This window comes from Hippoglossus stenolepis, chromosome 18, assembly GCF_022539355.2.
Source record: "Hippoglossus stenolepis isolate QCI-W04-F060 chromosome 18, HSTE1.2, whole genome shotgun sequence".
NCBI lineage: Eukaryota > Metazoa > Chordata > Actinopteri > Pleuronectiformes > Pleuronectidae > Hippoglossus > Hippoglossus stenolepis.
This window is the reverse complement of record NC_061500.1, coordinates 4,873,907-4,892,382: the sequence shown is the minus strand read 5'-3', so window position 1 is coordinate 4,892,382 and position 18,476 is coordinate 4,873,907. Positions and strand designations below refer to the sequence as shown.

Genomic DNA, 18,476 nt, shown 5'->3' with positions numbered 1-18,476 from the left:
AACGTAAAATAACAACAGAAGTCAAACATAAAATGCCTCCATACTGCTCCTGTGGTGTCATCCAAGTGTCCACAAGCCCCAACAGCCAAATTCCACTGGAAACGGCGTTGTTTACTAAAGTGTTTTAGCCTAAATGCCCTCTGTGATCCTCCTAGCCGGGAGCCGCGTTCACGTTTGTGTGCACAGACCGCACAAGCTCTCGCCCAAGGGGTGCGAGACGAGATTAAAATTGAGGGTTTCTTATTTATGTAGAAAACCATTATTGCATCATTAACTTGTGCCCTTTGGCGTCGCTCACCCAATCAGAGTGCCAGAATCATCTGGAGGAGAGATCAGATAAAAAACATCACTCAACCTGGCACCAGCTAAATAGCACGGAATCCAGAAATTGGACAAACCCCAATGTTTCTATTGTCTTTGTGATGTGATGGATCAAAATGTGTGTGTGTCATTTTCTAGTGGATTCTTTTCACCATTTACAAGAAAAATGGCAACAATTAGCTTATTTCAAGAAAGGAAACAGGCTGTTTTGAAGCCACTTAAAAGAAAACTGTGTTCAACTTCATCCACGGTATGATTACAATGATGTATTGTGTATCTGTCAATGAACATATTCCTGTTCTTAATAGCAAAGCCTCTGTGCACATTGTTGTGATACAAGCAACATTTTTGCATCAAATTTGATTGAATTCGACTTTTCGAGTTCTGGTACAAAAGTAATAAAACCTCATTTCAATTCCTACGTACAAGACCAATAACCTACATTCTCGGCTTGGAACAGCAACTTCCTCAACATTTGTTTAAACATTTAATATCATTGTTTATTCAGTGTTTATGTTTTAAGCTGCCTTCAATGCCAAAGACTGCTTAAGACCTAAACATCACGCTTTGTCATCACGGGGGACAGTCACACAAAGACAATTGCAAAGTCACCAAAGTTGAAGTCCAAGCAAAGACACGCTGCGGATTTGCTCAGCCACAGGAAGCTAACGTTTCATTCCCCCCCCTCTCACTGGCGCTGATTGAAAGTGAACCAAGAGGCGAAGGTTGGCCACTGACACGTATGTGCATGTGTGACTGTGCCCTTTGTCGTCACTGAGGCTACTCACATATTCATGTCCTCATCTTTAACCAGACCTAGTTATTCTAACACATGTTTCAATACGTCTGCAGGTTGCAGAGGTAAATGGAAAGGACTGTATTTATATTGTTTCCAGTCTTATTGACCTCTCAGAGCACTTGACACTTTCTACCACATATTCATGCAGCGCTTCTATTTAAAGTGCTTTCTCTATCACACATTGTCCAGCATTTGACAGATTAGACATCAGGGACAATGTGGGTCAAGTGTCCTGCACAAGGTTACTTTGCGGATTTGAGGACCCAGGGATCGGGCCACCGGCTTTCCACTTAAGGGACGTTTGTTGCTTCACCTCCAGGTGGATGAAAGCGTAGCCAGAGACTGAAGAGCTGCACGTTCACCTCCGCATCCGTGGGTAAAGAAGAGGAAGCAGCAGTAGAGGTTTCCACTTGAGCTTGAACCCTAACACACGCTCCCTCGTGTGAACTGATTGATCCTGGAATCTGAGCGTGGGCTGATTTCTTGAGTTTGTCCTCAATGTACATCATAATTTTGTCTCTCTTCCACTGTCATTCCGTATTTCCCACTGGTAGGTGACGACCACATGTGTTCAAACTCCTGCTGTGACTTATATGATCACAATGCAGGGTTCAAGTATATTTCACTCTTTCTCGCTCATATTTTATTCTTTCAGCCGGTTTAGTCTGAGAACTTCTTTCAGCTCGGGCGGTTTTAGATATTTGGCTATTTGGAGTTTCCCAAATCCCGTGTGAGAAATATGATTTTGCATGTTGAATATAAAGTGCTGTTGCATAAGAGTCTTAAATGAGTTCATGATAATCGGTGGACAAACACAGTTACATAAACTGCACACGAGCGACCATCCGTGTGTATTTGAGCGTGGAGCAGAACAAGCGTTGTCCTCAGTATGGTGAGGCGTGAGGAGACGGGAGTTTTCGTGTCCTTCTCTCTTTCACTTTCCTTTTATATTGTGCTATTCTTCGCCTCTTCTCTCTCTCGCTCCTCTTCCTCTTGTTTTCTTAGCAATTCTTCACACCCTCCTCATTCTTCCCTGTGTTTTTTCAGCCCCTTTCCTCATCTTCTCCTTTGTCCAACTTCATCTACGTCTTCATTTTTTGAGCACTACCTCTTCTGTTTTCCTTTTAATGTCCCTACCGCTCCTTTTTTCTTTTTTTTGCTGTTATGTTTTGGGATTTATTTCGTTCTGACGGGCGTGACCGCAACCTTCGAGACGCCGCTCATGGGTTATTTCCCCGCAGCAGGTCATTTAGATGCAGCTGGGGTCGGACTCAAGGTGTGAGCACGGGGACCAGGCAGCGCCGATGCTTGGCCGAAATCTTTATAACGGATTGCCTCGCTAATAAACAATGAAAGGGCAGGAGCAAAGCAGTGGGGGGTGTGACAGTGTGTGTGTGTGTGGACAAATGGGAAGAGAATGCTAATAGTACTGTCAAGACCTTGATGACTCAAATGTTTATTTAAAGTCACACACACACACACACACACACACACACACACACACACACACACACACACACACACACACTGTATGTGTAGCTTCAATCAGACCTGCATCCAAAGTGGTGTTTTTAGATTTTTACCTTTTGAGATTTACTCTTTTGCGTCGTGTTTCTTCTTTTCACCTTTTACGTTGAATTCTCATCGCCTCTCTTTGTATGGGTATTGACATTCATGAAAATTGCTGCTTCTTTTAAATTACACAGCCAGCTACTCGTGGCGCTCGGAATGAAAAGATAAATAAAGTTGTTACTTTCTGCAAATCAGCTCATTTCAACAGTATAATAGAAGATGATTAAGATGAAAACCCTCCGCAGGCTCCTGTAGATTAAAATGTTTTAACCTTTATGTGTAAAGGTAATGTAGACGTTCATTTCAGCTCTGATTCACCTTCATGCTGCTGTGTTTATCAACAACAGGGACTTGTTTTATAGATTAGTTTCCGTTGTGGAGTGCAGGGAGGCCCCAATGGAGCAGGTGGAGGTTCGATTCTTTGCTCAAAGGCATCTTAGCAACAGTTTGCCTCGGAGCTGTTGCTGATTCATGTTTCCCACCCACATCTGAAGGAATGAGCTGTTTATACACAAGCTCTCTTTTCTGTCCAACATGCTTAAATTTGTATTTCTAAAACCTCAAACAATGATGCTTCAAGGGAATTAAAACTCTGACTCATTGAACCAAAACTCACTTGCTGAAGGCCAAGCGAAGTCAGTGGATATGGAGACGAATGGACTGTGGAGCAGATTTACATTCAGAGGTTGTCACTGTCCCTGCTTACTCATTGGTGTATCATCATCACTGCAATTCCTCCAGGAACTTCAGGGCTCTCTGCCGCGTGGAAATAGGGAAATGCTGTCATCAGCATTTACTGGAGGACACAAGAGTTGGAGAGAGAGAGAGAGAGAGAGAGAGAGAGAGAGAGAGAGAGAGAGAGAGAGAGAGAGGTGCAGTGAGAGAAAAGATGGAAAGACCAGACAGCGAGATTGTGACTGACAGAGGTGAGAGCGTGTACGCGGGAGGTGAATAGAGAAGGGCAGAGGGAAAGGTGTAGAGAGGATGACAGATATGAGAGCGGCAGGTGGAATGAGAGACGTGGATCGAGGGTGGTGGGGGGGGGACGAGACGGACAGCTTGAGTTAAAATGTTGAATTATCGCGTCAGTGGGAGAGACGGAGAGAAAGAGAGCGGCTGACGTGATGTGTGCCGATAGGGCTCGTGGTGAACAGAGACAGTCGGCTGAGATAATGAATGATTCTCTCACTGTCTGACACACACACACACACACACACACACACACGTAGAGACACAGGCTGAGCTTAGATAATGACATCAGTGTTAAGTCAGCGATGAGTAAGTGCTGTTCTTCCCGGGGCCGCAGAGTGTGAGATCATCAGGTTTAGATGCATGCAGTCCGCTCATTACATCCCGTGGTGAAAGTCTCACAGATGACTTTGATAACATGTCACGATGTCTTCATATCACAGGGTCGTATCTTAGTCACATGATCTACGGTTATTCACACATACAAATAATGATTCATGAGAAAAAAACAGTTTGTATATATAGATTTGACTGAATTACCCTGACAGGTCAATGTAGTGCAAGAGTAAAGTACATTTGTCTGCAAATATTCCCCGGAAATATACTACTTTGGACACAATTTGTGTTTGATAATTAGTGTTTTGTTATTTACCCTCTTCTTGAACAATATACATATGATATTTATCATCATAAAATTAAATACAACAAAGGTTCGGTCCTACTGAGGCTCAGCAAATGAACATTTTTGGAATATTTTATATTAATGTACCAAATTTATACTTGTTATAAACACATATTCATACAGATTGTCTTTACAAAAAGGACACAATAACATTTACTCAGGTTGTATAGTCAACTAAAGCAAATCTTGGTCGACTTAAATCGTTCAACCAAAGTATCGGTCCAGGAGAAAAGCAAATTATACACGTTAACTGAATTATCCTCAATCATATTAATCTCGCTAAATAATAAATACACATAAAATCTTGATATTTGCACAACAAGAGTAAATTGCACAATATAAACAGGCAACATATTCATTTCTCTCATTTTCTTCTTCGGCTCTTTTGTACCGAGAAGGTGAGACGAGGTTTCAAATGTCCACACACACTTGCTGTATTTACTGAAGAGGCTTGGCAACCAGGTTGAGTAAATATACTGTTTTTAGTTTTCCAGCCCATCAGACACACACACACACACACACACACACACACACACACACACACACACACACACTGGAATAAGACATCTATCTTCTTCTCTTTCTGTTAGTTCGGTTAGTTTTTGGCTTTTAAAAGTTTTAACCTTGATTGGAAGTATTGGTAATTGATTATTGGTCTTTTTGCCTGTTTGTCAGTCACAAGAAAGCAAATTCAAACCTGCTATAAATTAATTAATTGATTTTTAAAAAATTTGAATATTAATAGATGAGTTTGCAGTTTTGTCCACATGTATATGTTCTGTTGCTCTATACGTGTAAAGAGGAAAGAGAGTAACGTTTGTTAGAAACCTATCATTTTTAAAAGGTACTTTAAGGTGATTATCAGACTGCAGGTTAGTGGTAGTGAAGCTGGGAAAGGTAGGTGACTTTCTCGTGTGTGTGTGCGTGTGTGTGTGTGTGTGTGTGTGTGTGTGTGTGTGTGAATGCATGTGCACGCGTTTCATCCTCTGTGGGCGAGGCTTCAGCTCTGGTTCTGATTAACTCCCTGTAAAAACACCTCTGTTCAGAACATCACAGACCGTACATCACACTCTCCTTAATACACACACACACACACACACACACACACACACACACACACACACACACACACACACACACACACACACACACCGACACACACACACATGCTGCGCAGCTCCTGGAGGCTCCCTGTTCACAAAGGGGAGTCTACACCCATCATTCAAAGCCTTATAGGCCTTAAGAATGCTGACACACACACGCTCGATCACACTCACAGACACACACACACACTCGCAGACACACAAAGTGCTCTGTTTTCTTAGCTTTGATACACTTATAGAGTTCAGAGGTGAGAGGGCTGGAGGTAACACCGTGTTTTCCAGAGCTTTCTAACTACCTAAATCTGCTGCTACACACACAAGGAGGTCCAGATGGCTGGGTGGAGACAAAAACACACTCTCTCTCTCACACACACGACACACACACACACACACACACTGACACACACACACATTCAAGCAAAAATACAAGTGCAGAAATCCCACATGGGAAGCATTCATACGTGCACATCAGAGATCTGTTACTTGCAGCTTTGTGCTGTTTATTCACACACAACCCTGAGCTGCAGCCCACCGTGTGTAATGATATTAGGCTCAGATGATAATTTAACTTGGTACACAAATACTGGTCGTAAATCATCGGCTCATTCCACTGCCCCGTGAGGTGTGCAGTTTCTGCTGCTGTGTCAGACTCTAACACTTTAGATGCTGCAGTTATGTGACGCGAGACGTCCACCAGCGGCACCGCGGCAGCAGCGCCGGTGCTGTGGGATACATGATACACGTTAGCTGACGTGTTCAGCTCCTCCAGATCTCAGCCAGCTGAGAGCAGTCACATGTGATCAATGGCCAAATTTATCACTCTGAGCCGAGTGCCATCATCCACGTGCACGAGCGCGTGTTTATGAGCTCGACCCCTGCTACCTCTAGAAACACAATCAACGCTGTCTTTAGCGAGCAATTACAGCCAGTATGTAAATAAAGGTCACAGTCATGCAGCTATCAACACTTCAGCCCCAAATGCCAGCAGTGCACATCGGTGTGTGTGTGTGTGTGTGTGTGTGTGTGTGTGTGTGTGTGTGTGTGTGTGTGTGTGTGTGTGTGTGTGTGTGTGTGTGTGTGTGTGTGTGTGTGTGTGTGTGTGTGTGTGTGTGTGTGTGTGTGTGTGTGTGTTGTACCCAAAATGCCGGCAGCCAAACTATCAGGATCCCCCTCGAACAGCGCTGCTAATCTGCAGAAATCCTGCATGATTGATGAGAGAATTAGTGTTGCCAAGCAAAGTAAAGCATTATGGGAATGAAGACGTTCTATTATTGGTTGTGGAGCACGACATTAAGGGTTACACAGGGACCAGTGTGTTGCCATTAGGTGTTTGTGTATGTGTACAGTTATTGATGGATGAGGTGCCATAAATCCATTTTTTCCCTGTGATTATGGTCGCCAGGGTCACAGGCTCAGTAAACTCATTAACATTTGAGATAATTAACGCTTGAATCCTGTGTGAATAAACGCTTGTCAGTTGGTTTACAGTCACTGCCGGGGCTTAGACAAATGTTAATTCTCTCCTTAAGCACTAAAGGAAAAGTCTGTTTTTGTTTTTACAGAGAAAGCTGGAGGTATTTTTCATATTTAATTACTTAAAACAAGACATTTCACTTTTCCTCAAATTATGAACAGATGAAAATATGACTTATGCACCTCGTAACTTCTGCTGAGCAGTGGAAACAGTGGCCTCTGTAGGCAGAAGTGGCCATTGCAGGACGCTGTCAGAATAAATTCTGTTGGTGTGGTTAGAAAATCTGGAAGCTGTCAAATCAATCTGCAACAAATGCACCTTTAAAAACTTGGTTGTTCCCTATTTCTTAGGAGAAATTGGAAAAAGTTCTTAACTCGAAATTACTGACTTTTTGGGGTTGTTATTTACAACTTGAGAACTTCTGAAGACTCTTGATATGAACCTTGTTAAGCCAAAGGTTCAAATGTGTTGAAATGGTTGTTTTTCATTGAATTCTCACAACATTTAGTTTTGTAGTAAAACTCAATGTACTGAACATTGGGATTGCATTTACCCAGCAGGCATCTTGACTTCAGGCTGCTGTCTTAAACTAAACTTTCCAGCTGATAGTCGCTCTTGTTCTTCATTTTTGTACAAAATACCAAATAAGAACCGGTTGTCTTCGTCACCTTGTAAAGAAAAAAACAGTTACCTGCCTATCATCGCCCCAGGGTAGGACAAACGTACCATCAGTTCACCGGGTGGCGCACAGAACAGGGCTCTTATTTCTACAGTGAGGATTCTTCTAATGTGCAGCCGCTGGATGAGATGCCTCAGAGATGGAAAGGTTTTATTTTCCATGATGATGAAATTAGAATATTCTACCAGAAAGTATATGGAGTTTTTCACCCTTTCTCCTTGTTGTAGGCAAGTTGTATTTTCTTTCTTCTGGTGAATCACCATCATTTCAGAGTTTTTCATGACTCTGCGTATCCTTTAAAAACTTTTGGAATTAAAGGGACGATGCCTGTTCAAGCTCCAAGAAGAGTTGTGTGTTTTTGTTTTACTCCCTCTGGTTGTTATATTAGGCAGATTTTCCTGCTTGTGTGCAGAAAGTTGCAGTCCTGTGACAGTTTATACTTTTAATGCGCTCGATGGGGCCGGACACGCTGGTTTTAGCATCTTAAAAACAGCCGACTTTATATATGTCTTAATTGCCTGATTTATCCATAAATATCAATTTAGTACACAATCCTATCTCTCAGCTTTTGTGTCATGTTCTCTTACATGATGGATTCCTCGCTCTGAAAGAAATACCCTCACCTGCAGTTTCCCCGCTGATGGTTTTCTGAATCCCAGTCATCCATATGGTTGATGTTCCTCAGGGCTGTGAACGCAACACTCTTGCGATAAATCACGAAGCTCATTTGTAACCCAGGAGAACGCTTTCCTTTATTTTCTCTGCAAACACGTTCGTAATGAACTATTCAGTTTGTGACAGTGTGCTGACAGGGGGGAATTTGGCGGTTTCATCTTTGAGAGGTGGAGACGGAAAGAGAACGACTAAAATTAAACCTGTGTTTGTTATACGACTTTAATGTGTAAGGGATTTTCTGAAATGTGGAATATCAGTCTAATAATTAACTTGTGGACAAAGTTGTTATTTCAAAGGACAAACCTCCATAATTTTCATTACACAATGTGTTTTTGTGCCATTTGGCCGACCGGTGTACCTGTGTGATTTTCACATTATGAGTGAAAAAAGACCAAAGAAAGAACAAGCAAGAGTTTGTACAGTATGAGCATTTATTTAAAAGAGGGACGCCTTATATCTTCACACACACATACACACAAGCACCCTGGCCCGCCTAGTGTATTTCCCTTCTGGCTTTCCAATTTAAATGCAAATGTTCCCAAATCGGACTCCACAAAGACGCAGAGGCAAAAAAATCATTTGACGCAGCCATGAATTATATATTTTAATTAAGCAGCCAAAAAGAATCACGCCTATTCAGCCCTTTCCCCTCCAATAAGAAATGAATAAATAAATATGGAAGATGGGGAGAAGAAGGGAATAAATGGGAGGGTCCGGGGAGGGAGGGAGGGAAGGATGGATGGATGGATAAAGGGAGGAGGGTTTCGTATTGAGTTTGTGTGATTGCAGCGCTAACCGCCTGTGGGCTGTCATTATGTGAGCGATCTGAGGCTGTCACATTTCAAAACTGTATTGTTTGCTGATAGACGGGCTAAATACCCCCACAGTTCCACACACACACACACACACACACACACACACACACACACACACACACACACACACACACACACACACACACACAGGCGCACATCATTTGGGTTTTGATGGGCGAACCAGCACTTAGAAAAATGAAGAGCAGAGATGGGGATTGTGATGCTCTGACAAGGGATGCAATTTTAATTTCACCCCCTGTCAATCTCCTCAATATCTGCTCAGATGAAAAACATATGAACTGCCAATCACTCACACATGCAAATAGACACACACACACAAGCGTGCACACACAAAGACACAAACTTTCAGTGACTCTTTCAAAGTCACAGGTTCACAGACAAGCTGATCCTTTAATATATGTAACGCAAAAGCAAGTTATTGTCTTACTCACACTGCTCTGGAGTAAAGTGGTCGTGGATCCAGTTTGGATTGTGGTCACGGTCACAGATATGTGGGTGAATGTGTGTTGCAGGGAGTTTCTTCAGTGACCTTATTTTAGCTCGTTTTCACATGTGAAAGTCTGGATCTTGGTCTCAACCAAGGTTCTTGTCATTGCTACAATATTTACATTTGATCCGAATTTTGTCGTGGGCTTTGATTGGTTCGTGGACTGGCGTGCGTCTGACGTTGGAGTGTTGGCAGATGTAGAAAGTAACTTTTTTTGAATATAGTACATAGAAAATAAGTACAATTTCCATTTGAATGGTGAAAATGCAGCGCTGATATTTAACAAAACATAGTCGATCCTATACAATCTGTGAGTGCGGAGTTGAGGCTCGCAGCTGGAATGAACTGCATGTCTCACACTCAAGGTTATTGGTGTGTGTGTAGAGTTAAACTGATTCATGCAGTAAATTTGGTCCATTGGTCCAGACTTTGGTCCGAAGCACCTTTCACACCCGTTCATTCGGTTCGGACTAAACTGAAAAGTCAGAAGGTCCAAACCAAACAAGGTGAATTCGCCCTCTTTTCCAAATGAAAAGAACAAGCTCCCACGCAAATTGTTCCTTTGACAAGAAAAGAAAAATGCAGTCTTCTTTTGTGAATAAATAATTCAGGTGTGAGAGTTATTTATTTTCTTTCTTTTTTGTCAACAAAATGAGTTTTGTAGTTAAAGTAAACCTTGATCCTCACCATTCAAAAAAAGCTGTTTGAGTGTAAAAGCTTTTTCTTTGCAAACCCCATTAGTTTGGCCGTTCATGAAAACATTCCCCCGTGTGTTTCATGTCTTTGACTGGTTTATTGCCTTTTGACGTCTCAGTCCGACTGTAAAAGCTTTTGCATGTTCTCGAGCGTCACTCGGCAGCGCTCGCAGCTATGTCTCTTTTATTTTCCCGAGATGCTCAAACGCGGTGTAGTGGTGTTTATGTCCGGCTTTAACAAAGAGAGACAGAGCCGAGTGAAGGGCACGGTGCGAAGGATGGAATGTGATAGATACATCGTGAAGTGGGTGAGAACGACGGTAAAAGAAGATGAGTGGAAAAGAGAGTCAAGAGGATGAGTAAGAGGAAGAAGAAGAAAAAAAACAGCTAAAGCTAAACAAAGGGGAAGATGTAATGGGAGATGACAGTGGTTTGTAACAGCTGGAGTCCTGCATTAAAAGAACAAGGAAATTCACTTTCCTTTCTTTGCCTCTGTTTGGAGTGCTCACTCTGTTCTCCGCACACATCGTACCTACTCAGCAGCAAGCAGACCCTCAGACAACCTCGGTCTGCAGGAGAGCCGGCCTCCTCTCCTCTCTTTCCCTTGTCCTCTGCTAAGAGAGGAGAGGAGGCCATGTTTTAATGGATGGCGGGGGATCTGGGTTCAGGCCCCCTCGTTGGCTGGCATCCATCCTGCTCGTGTCCTTGAACAGGACGCTGGATTCATGCACGCTTTAGTGGTGTAGTTCTGTCGACCTCTGACCTCATATCGCATCTGTCTAAGGCAAAACGGATGCAGAAATTCAAAAGGGAGATTTGCATGATTGCATTATTTCTTGTTGAACAGCAGTGTGGAGTCATGCCTGCTAGTTTGACACTCGAGATGCAAAGTTAAGATCCCAAGTTGATACCAATCTCCTGTTCGCTTAGTATAAGACGACTTCTACTATATCAGTCCAACTATCTAACAAACCCCTGTAGAATAGTGATTTCTCATTTTTAGATTTTGATTTCAGTACAGATTAGACAAGCGTCACATATTTGTATTGTTGATTAGTGTTATTAGGATTATTATATATATATATATATAACTATAAGAATAAATTATCCAGTAGCTTGCAGATGTGAGCGTGGTATCTTTTCTAACTCTGGGCAAGAAACTTTTGAGATACGGTCTTTAAATAAAATACATGGATTGGTTTTAATTGGATCATTTGTCAAAGAAATTTCAACAAAGGAATAAATGTTTTAACAGCAAGAAGATAAAAGAAAGGAATGAAGAAATCAAAAAAGAGAGTCAGAAAGGAGAGAACTTTTCTGCGCCTCCATCCAACTTCACCTTTTGTAAATAAGAAATACTTGACGGTCAAAATTGAAATTATAAAGTTTTTCCATGGCAACAATGAGAAAGTGTTTTTTCCTCGAAGTCTTGTTGTTTTCCATGAAAGCTGTGTGTTTGTTTGTGGTGTGCTATACCTTTAAGAGCTGCTGGCCATGGCCCATCCCAGAGAGGATGGACCCATTAGGCTGATGAACAGAAATAGAGAGACAGAGACAGAGTGGGGGGTGTTTTACAGTCAAAGGGATAACAACAGTGGGAAAAAAGGAAATCCCTTCTTAAAATAAGCGAGTTTGATGAGTCAGAGGGAAACGGATAGAGAGAAAAGCCACTTCAGGGACTACAATAGTGAAAGGAGAGAGAGAGAGAGACACTGGGAGATTGAGGGGGAGAGAAAGAGAGAGAGAGAGGGAGGGAGGACAGGAAGCAGCTATCTCTCCATCTCTTCCATGGTGTTGTAGGTGTCTATGGGTCTGTCTGTCAGTCAGGGGGACACTCACTCTCGGTGCACGCGCTCACGCTGATGACTTTGCTGTGTGTGTGTCTACAGATGGCAAACCGTGTGACATCGCTGTGCTGTGTAGTTCTGGCCGCGGTGGTGGTAGCCTACGCTCAGAGACGCAGTCAGCTTGGTGAGTATGCACTTTATCTTCATTACACTGTACCCGCTCCGCGCCGAGGCCCCCCCCCCTGCCTCCGCTTCCCCTCCTGATTTTATTTTGTCTGCTCGGACCCAAATGGGCCTGTTTGACTTTAATGTATTCTGCTGTGCTCTTCTCTTCCTCTTCACTGTTCTCCTCTGAGCTCCACTCGAGTACATTATTTCCACTTTCTCGTCCTCTTGGATGCACTGCTTCAGTACTGATGCTCGACTTTTTTCCAACTTCTCTCGACTATTTTACTCAACTTAAATCTCTATAATCAGTTTTCTCTCTGCTGTTATTGAATCGTTTCTGCTGCTATAAGATATCTTGTTTTATATATGGCCACAAAGATTTTCTGCCGCTTGGGACTGCAGAGCTTATTACCTCTGCCAAGCAGGTTGTGTTTTCATCTGCGTTTGTTTGCTAGTTTGCAGGATTACACAAAAACTTCTGGACACATTCCCATGAAACGTGGTGGAGGGATGCATTGTGGGTCAGGGAGGAATCGGCTCAATTGTGGTGCTGATCCATAAATGTATTATTCACGAGATAGAGCGTTTCTCCACATCTTGAGAAAATTCAGACATATTTAGGGGGTTTGCATCGATTGTTTGGATATTTAAATTAAAATAAATCATAACAGCAATTAAAATGTAGTTTTATTGGGGTGTAGGGTTTTTTCAGCTACTATATGGCAAATAGGACTGAAAACCTGTAACTACCACCAATGTGAAGCTGAGAAACCGAATGTGGCCTTAGCTGTTAAGCTTGTTTTCCTTTAAGGGGGTATGGTCCTGGCTTCTTGCTGTTATTTAGTTGAGTGCGTGCGTGCGTGCGTGTGTGTGTGTGTGAGAGAGAATGGCTACAGTCACTGTTTATTAGCAATGAGTCAAAGAAGCAGGAGTCAAAAGCAACATGTACCTGTGAGAAAGCGTAGGTGGAATCCACTTCGTTCACAAACACAGCAACAATAGCCGATCTGCTCGTCATCCCCCCCCGGTGCACGGTGCTAATATTTTGGCCCACATTGCCAAGGCTACCCCCATCACAAATAAGGGTTTAACAAAGAAGCCAGTCATGTCAACTGATGATCATGAGCATGTTTCAAATGATTTGCGAGCTGAGGTTTCTCGAGGGAGAAAAGAGAAGCTGAAAAGAGCCACATAGTGCAGCTCTTCTGCGAGTTCACAGAGGATGCATGACCATAAATTAGACTGTGTCTGTGTGTGTGTCTGTGTGTTTGTGTGTTTGTGTGTGTGTGTAGAACAGGGGAGACAATTTGTCACTTGACTTTTAGTGAAGAGTGGCCTTGGCTTATTAGCCAATGAGGTCGGGCTGTTAAAGTTCACCCAGCTCACCCAAAGAAAGAGTCTAAGGAAGTCAATAAGTCTCGAGTGACGCAGATCACCGTGTCACGAGGTGTCACACACACACACAGAGACACAGACACACACACACACAAACAAGCGCACACATGCATGCACCAACTGGGCAGAAATGGCTTAGGGAATGGGAATGTTGTCTTTGGAGATTAGGTGAAAGGCAGCATGGAAGTGAAGTGAAAGAGGGAGATGGAAAGAAAAACAGAAAATAGAACAAAGAGTGGAAGGATTTGTGAAAATGGAGAGATGATGGGAGGAGGATGGAAACAGACAGGAAGACAAATTGAAAATGAAACTCCGGAGGAATAACAATTGATGTTTGATAGAATGAGACGGCGACAGTGGGCGCTGTGCCTCCAACTGTTCTATATGTGTGGAAAGTAAAACAACTTAATTTTCCTTTTTGGAAATCAACTGAAAGATGACTCCAGTGAGTCAATGTATGACTTTATGCATTATGAATAAAATGTAGCTGCATTGTGCTCATCAGTCTAAAGTCATTTTTTTTGTTTTTGTGGTGTTCTGAAAAAAAAGGAGAAAGAATGTAGGAAAGAGAGCGAGTGAAGCAAAGAGAGGAAAAGGGTGAAAAGGCAGCGCTTCAGGGAATAAGAGATATGGAGAGAGGGAGGAATGAATAACACGAACAGAAGAAAGAGAGCTGACAGTTCTGTCTCTCAGAAGAAGTGTGTGTGTCTGTCTGTGCGTGCGTGCGTGCGTGCGTGTGTGTGTGTATGTGTGTGAGAGAGAGAGGTAGAGTGCGTGAGTGTGCACTGTAGTGGATCTGTCACTGCTTATCACTCCCTTTTGTTTTTCATGCTACACAGAATCAGCTACACACACACACACACACACACAACATGAACGCACATACTTACACATACTGTCTAACACATCTGTAAAGCCATCACAAGACAAATGCATAAACACACAACGGTCCGAGTATTTCCAGATGTGCTTTTGCCCCGTATGTCATATGCACAACACAGATGCGCAAATAAACACACTCACTCTGAGACACACACACACACACACACACACACACACACACACACACACACACACACACACACACACATCTGTCTGTCTTGGAAAGTGCCTTATTTCTCTGACAAATTGCAAGCCGGTTTGATTGACAGGAATCCCTGGGGTACGCCCCACTTGGCAGAGAGTAACACACACACACACACTCACACAGTGACTAATGCCTGTGCACACACATATCGAGTACAAAGGGATTTGAAGGGGAAGTAACTCTCTTGTTATAGGTCTGACTCAATTTGTACAGAATGCACTGAAGGCACACACTGTATGTGTACGCGTGAGTGTGAGTGTGTGTGTCTGTGAGTGTGCGTATTGGAAATCCATCCGAGACTTCATAACTAATGACAATAGTGTGTTGCTGAACAAAGATAATCAGAGACACTGGTAGTAAACACATACAGAGACTGAGTCAGTCGGTTAGAAACGAGCTCCACGTCGATGTTGTCTGGATGATGGAGAGACAGGAAGTGAAAGAGAGGCAGACCGAGGAGAGAGAGACGGAAAGACAGGAGGACGGAGGAAGACGAGACTGAAGAGCAGCAAACATGGCAAGAAAACGGCATTAGATGGCACACACACAAATTAATTAATCGATACTTAGAAAACTGTTAAGTATATATATATGTATCACATGCTCCAACAAAATTATTTTTTAAAAACCAAATGTGTTGATAAAATCGTCAAAAATCATTATAGACGCTGATATAAATGGACTGTACGTATAAAATGGTTTTCTAGGTCAAATTTGGGGTTTAGTATCCTGCTCAACGACACTGTAGAATTTGAAGTTTTTTATTTTTTTATAAAACAAATTATATAAATTTCCGAAAATAATTGGTTAGTTATTAAAATCAGCGTGATGCCTTATATCTGACATGTAAATGCCCAGATGGTGCATAACAGGCAATATGTCATTTATAACATATTTCCACCTATAATGTAAATTTTAAGACTTTTGCCCCCAAATAAAAAACATTTTCTTTGTGATTCTGAGCAAAGTGAAGTGAGTTGTGCCATTTCCACTCAGCTTTTTGTTAAGTGACTTGTGTTGACTGGAGGGAGAAAAACTTTAATGGAAACCAAAGCAAAGGAAACGACAATTCCTCCACGAAACCTCTCTCGAATCAACAAAGGGAAGCAGAAAATAATTGAAAGCTAACCCGCGGAGAGAAGAGGGAGTGAGCCTCGGAGATCACGCCAATCAAGCTTCTTTGAACGTGAATTTGATTTTTTTTTTTGACTGCCGGTGAAAAATAGATGATGAGATAGTTAGAAAGGGTAGAAAGAGATGGCGTGGGTGGGAAAGATGTGGAGAGGATATGGAACAGATGACAGATGAAGAGAGGACGTGGGCGACGTGGAGTCAGAGAGGGGAAATCCTAACAGTCAGGTGATCAGACCTGTTTCTACCTTCACAAAAACATCCGTGAGCAAATGTAAAAATATTGCTTCAACCTCAGAACAAACCAATAACGAAGGGAGCAGCCATCACCATGAATCTCCTGGAATATTTACGGCTTTTACAGCGTCTGTGTTAACAACTATTTCCCTTGCTGTCCTTAAGCAAGACATTGAATGTCAACTAGGAGCAGACATGCTGTTCTGCTCCACTGCAGCTGACCTCTGACCCCCCCTGTGGTCCAGGAGGAGGAGAAGCCAGGATTTCAAGGATTAATAACTTTATTTTATTCAGCAGATAGACAGTGGAACTCACTGCCAGCAGAACAAAAGAAAAGAACATTGTGTGTGCAAGTTCACTGGAACTACATGAAAGTATCACTACTCTGTATGAATATGCAGTTTCTCAACATCTGGATCGCTCTGTAGCAAGAGGACTAGCAAATAATAGCTGTAAAAGGACAAACATGTATTTATAGAACCACATTCTCTTGCCCACGGGTTCGTGTGGCCTCATGTCTTATTGATTCCCTTCTCTGATCATTTCTTGCTTCGCTTTTCTTAATTTGTTTCTATGACTTGACACTGACGACGTTGAAGTGGACGACAATAATCCCACTATTGACCTTATTCTGAATAAGAAAGTATTTCCGTTATGATGTTGCTAATGGAATATTCCATTCATATTCCCATTTGCACGTCACAGAGCATGTAGTCTGATTGTGACTCACATCAACACATTGTTTACTCTGGAATCCAGGGCATGTGTCCTCATGAATTGGTAATTGCCACATGTTGATGTCACATAATTCTAAAATGCCTTTACAGACTGATGTTTTAATCAGGTAAATATCAGAATATTAGTGTCTAATGATTCTTTACATGGCTCAACATGCTGATAACAGAGATCTACCTCCTTATGGACCAGTTCTGACTGTCCCCTTGCAGATCTGTTCATTTTGCACATTCATTCAGGGTTTTCCACTCATGTAGTTGGGATGATGTCCAACATTTATGACTTGTGAAGACTTTTAAAACACATTTACGCTCGCTGCCGATTGCAAAACTGTAAAATTAGGCCGGCAAGCAATGGCTGATGATTGGATAATGGTTTAATATACCTGTTTATGGTCCATCTTCACACACATAAGGTAAAAAACAGAATTTTCAAATGAAACTCAACACATTACTCTTGGTTGCTGTGGACGTCTCCGTTTTTCCCACTTTGTTCTATTTCCTCAATGATACCATCACTCACATTACATACAGTGAATCCTCTCGTGCGTGGACGACCTGAAGATCGATCGTTTGCGTGGACAAAAAATTGCCGTATTTTCTCTCACCGTTTGTCTCAATCTCTTTTTCTTTTCTGTTTTTTTCTTTTTACCCTTCTCCTTCTGCATCTTTCGCTGTATCTTACTTTAATCCGGAGATGCGCCAGAACGTCCTGCAATGCCGTTAATGGGGGTGCCACAGTAAATACTGAGAACGAGCACAGCAAGAATATAAATGAGCAAAGTCCTAGAACGCTCAATAGAAAGAGACGCCGAGCAAAATAAATTAACATTAAATACAGGATAAAGGAAATATGGTGCAAGTGAGACAGATTCTGAGTTTAAGTGAGTTGTGTGTGTGTGTGTGTGTGTGTGTGTGTGTGTGTGTGTGTGTGTGTGTGTGTGTGTGTGTGTGTGTGTGTGTGTGTGTGTGTGTGTGTGTGTGTGTGTGTGTGTGATAGTGAATGTGGTGACATCATGCTGTTCGCTGAGAGAGCACGTTATTTATTAGAGTCCATATCCTGATTGAGAGACTAGCTTATATTTATTCCCTCCATCTCTCGCTCTCCTTCCATCTGTCTCCCCTATGGCTCTCTCCATCACTCCATCCTTCACCGTCCCCATCATCCACACTTGTTGCCCTGACGTTTAAAAAAAAATATTACAGTCAACCTTCTTTCCTTTTCTCATCTCCTAATTCTTTCTATTACTTCCTCTCGAGGGACGTTTCTTCCCTCCATTTTTTATCTCCACATCCTCTCCCGTCCCTCAATCAATCACCCAAATGGTCGACAGAGGATTTATCGGCCATGACATCACCTCGCTGCTGACGCTGCACCGCCGTCACTAAATGTTTTTTGTGTTTCCTCTCTGCCCCTCGTGGAGCTTCTTTACCTCACATTGATTCCATCTAATTACTGTGGACAGAGCAGGGAGAGCGGAAGAGAGACAGAGATCAGGAAACAGAGCAGCAGAGGAGAGTAAGTGGTTAACTCCTACACTAATTCTGTGGTATTACGGCTGTCAGAGCTGTATTTATATGTGAGGATTCTGCGCGTGCTGCCTGGACTCTCCGACATGTCTGGTCCTGAACCCCGGGATTCAAC

At 42.5% G+C, this 18,476-nt stretch overlaps 1 protein-coding gene across 2 annotated transcripts in view; it reads left to right on the top strand.

The window, feature by feature from the left end:
• Nucleotides 1-18,476, top strand: part of cntfr (ciliary neurotrophic factor receptor) — a 199,000-nt gene that overhangs the window by 70,519 nt on the left and 110,005 nt on the right. For both annotated transcript variants that reach the window (XM_035184508.2, XM_035184507.2), the window contains one exon: nucleotides 12,182-12,263. In XM_035184508.2, coding sequence (XP_035040399.1) covers nucleotides 12,182-12,263 — 82 coding nt within the window. The remainder of the gene's footprint in view (nucleotides 1-12,181; nucleotides 12,264-18,476) is intronic.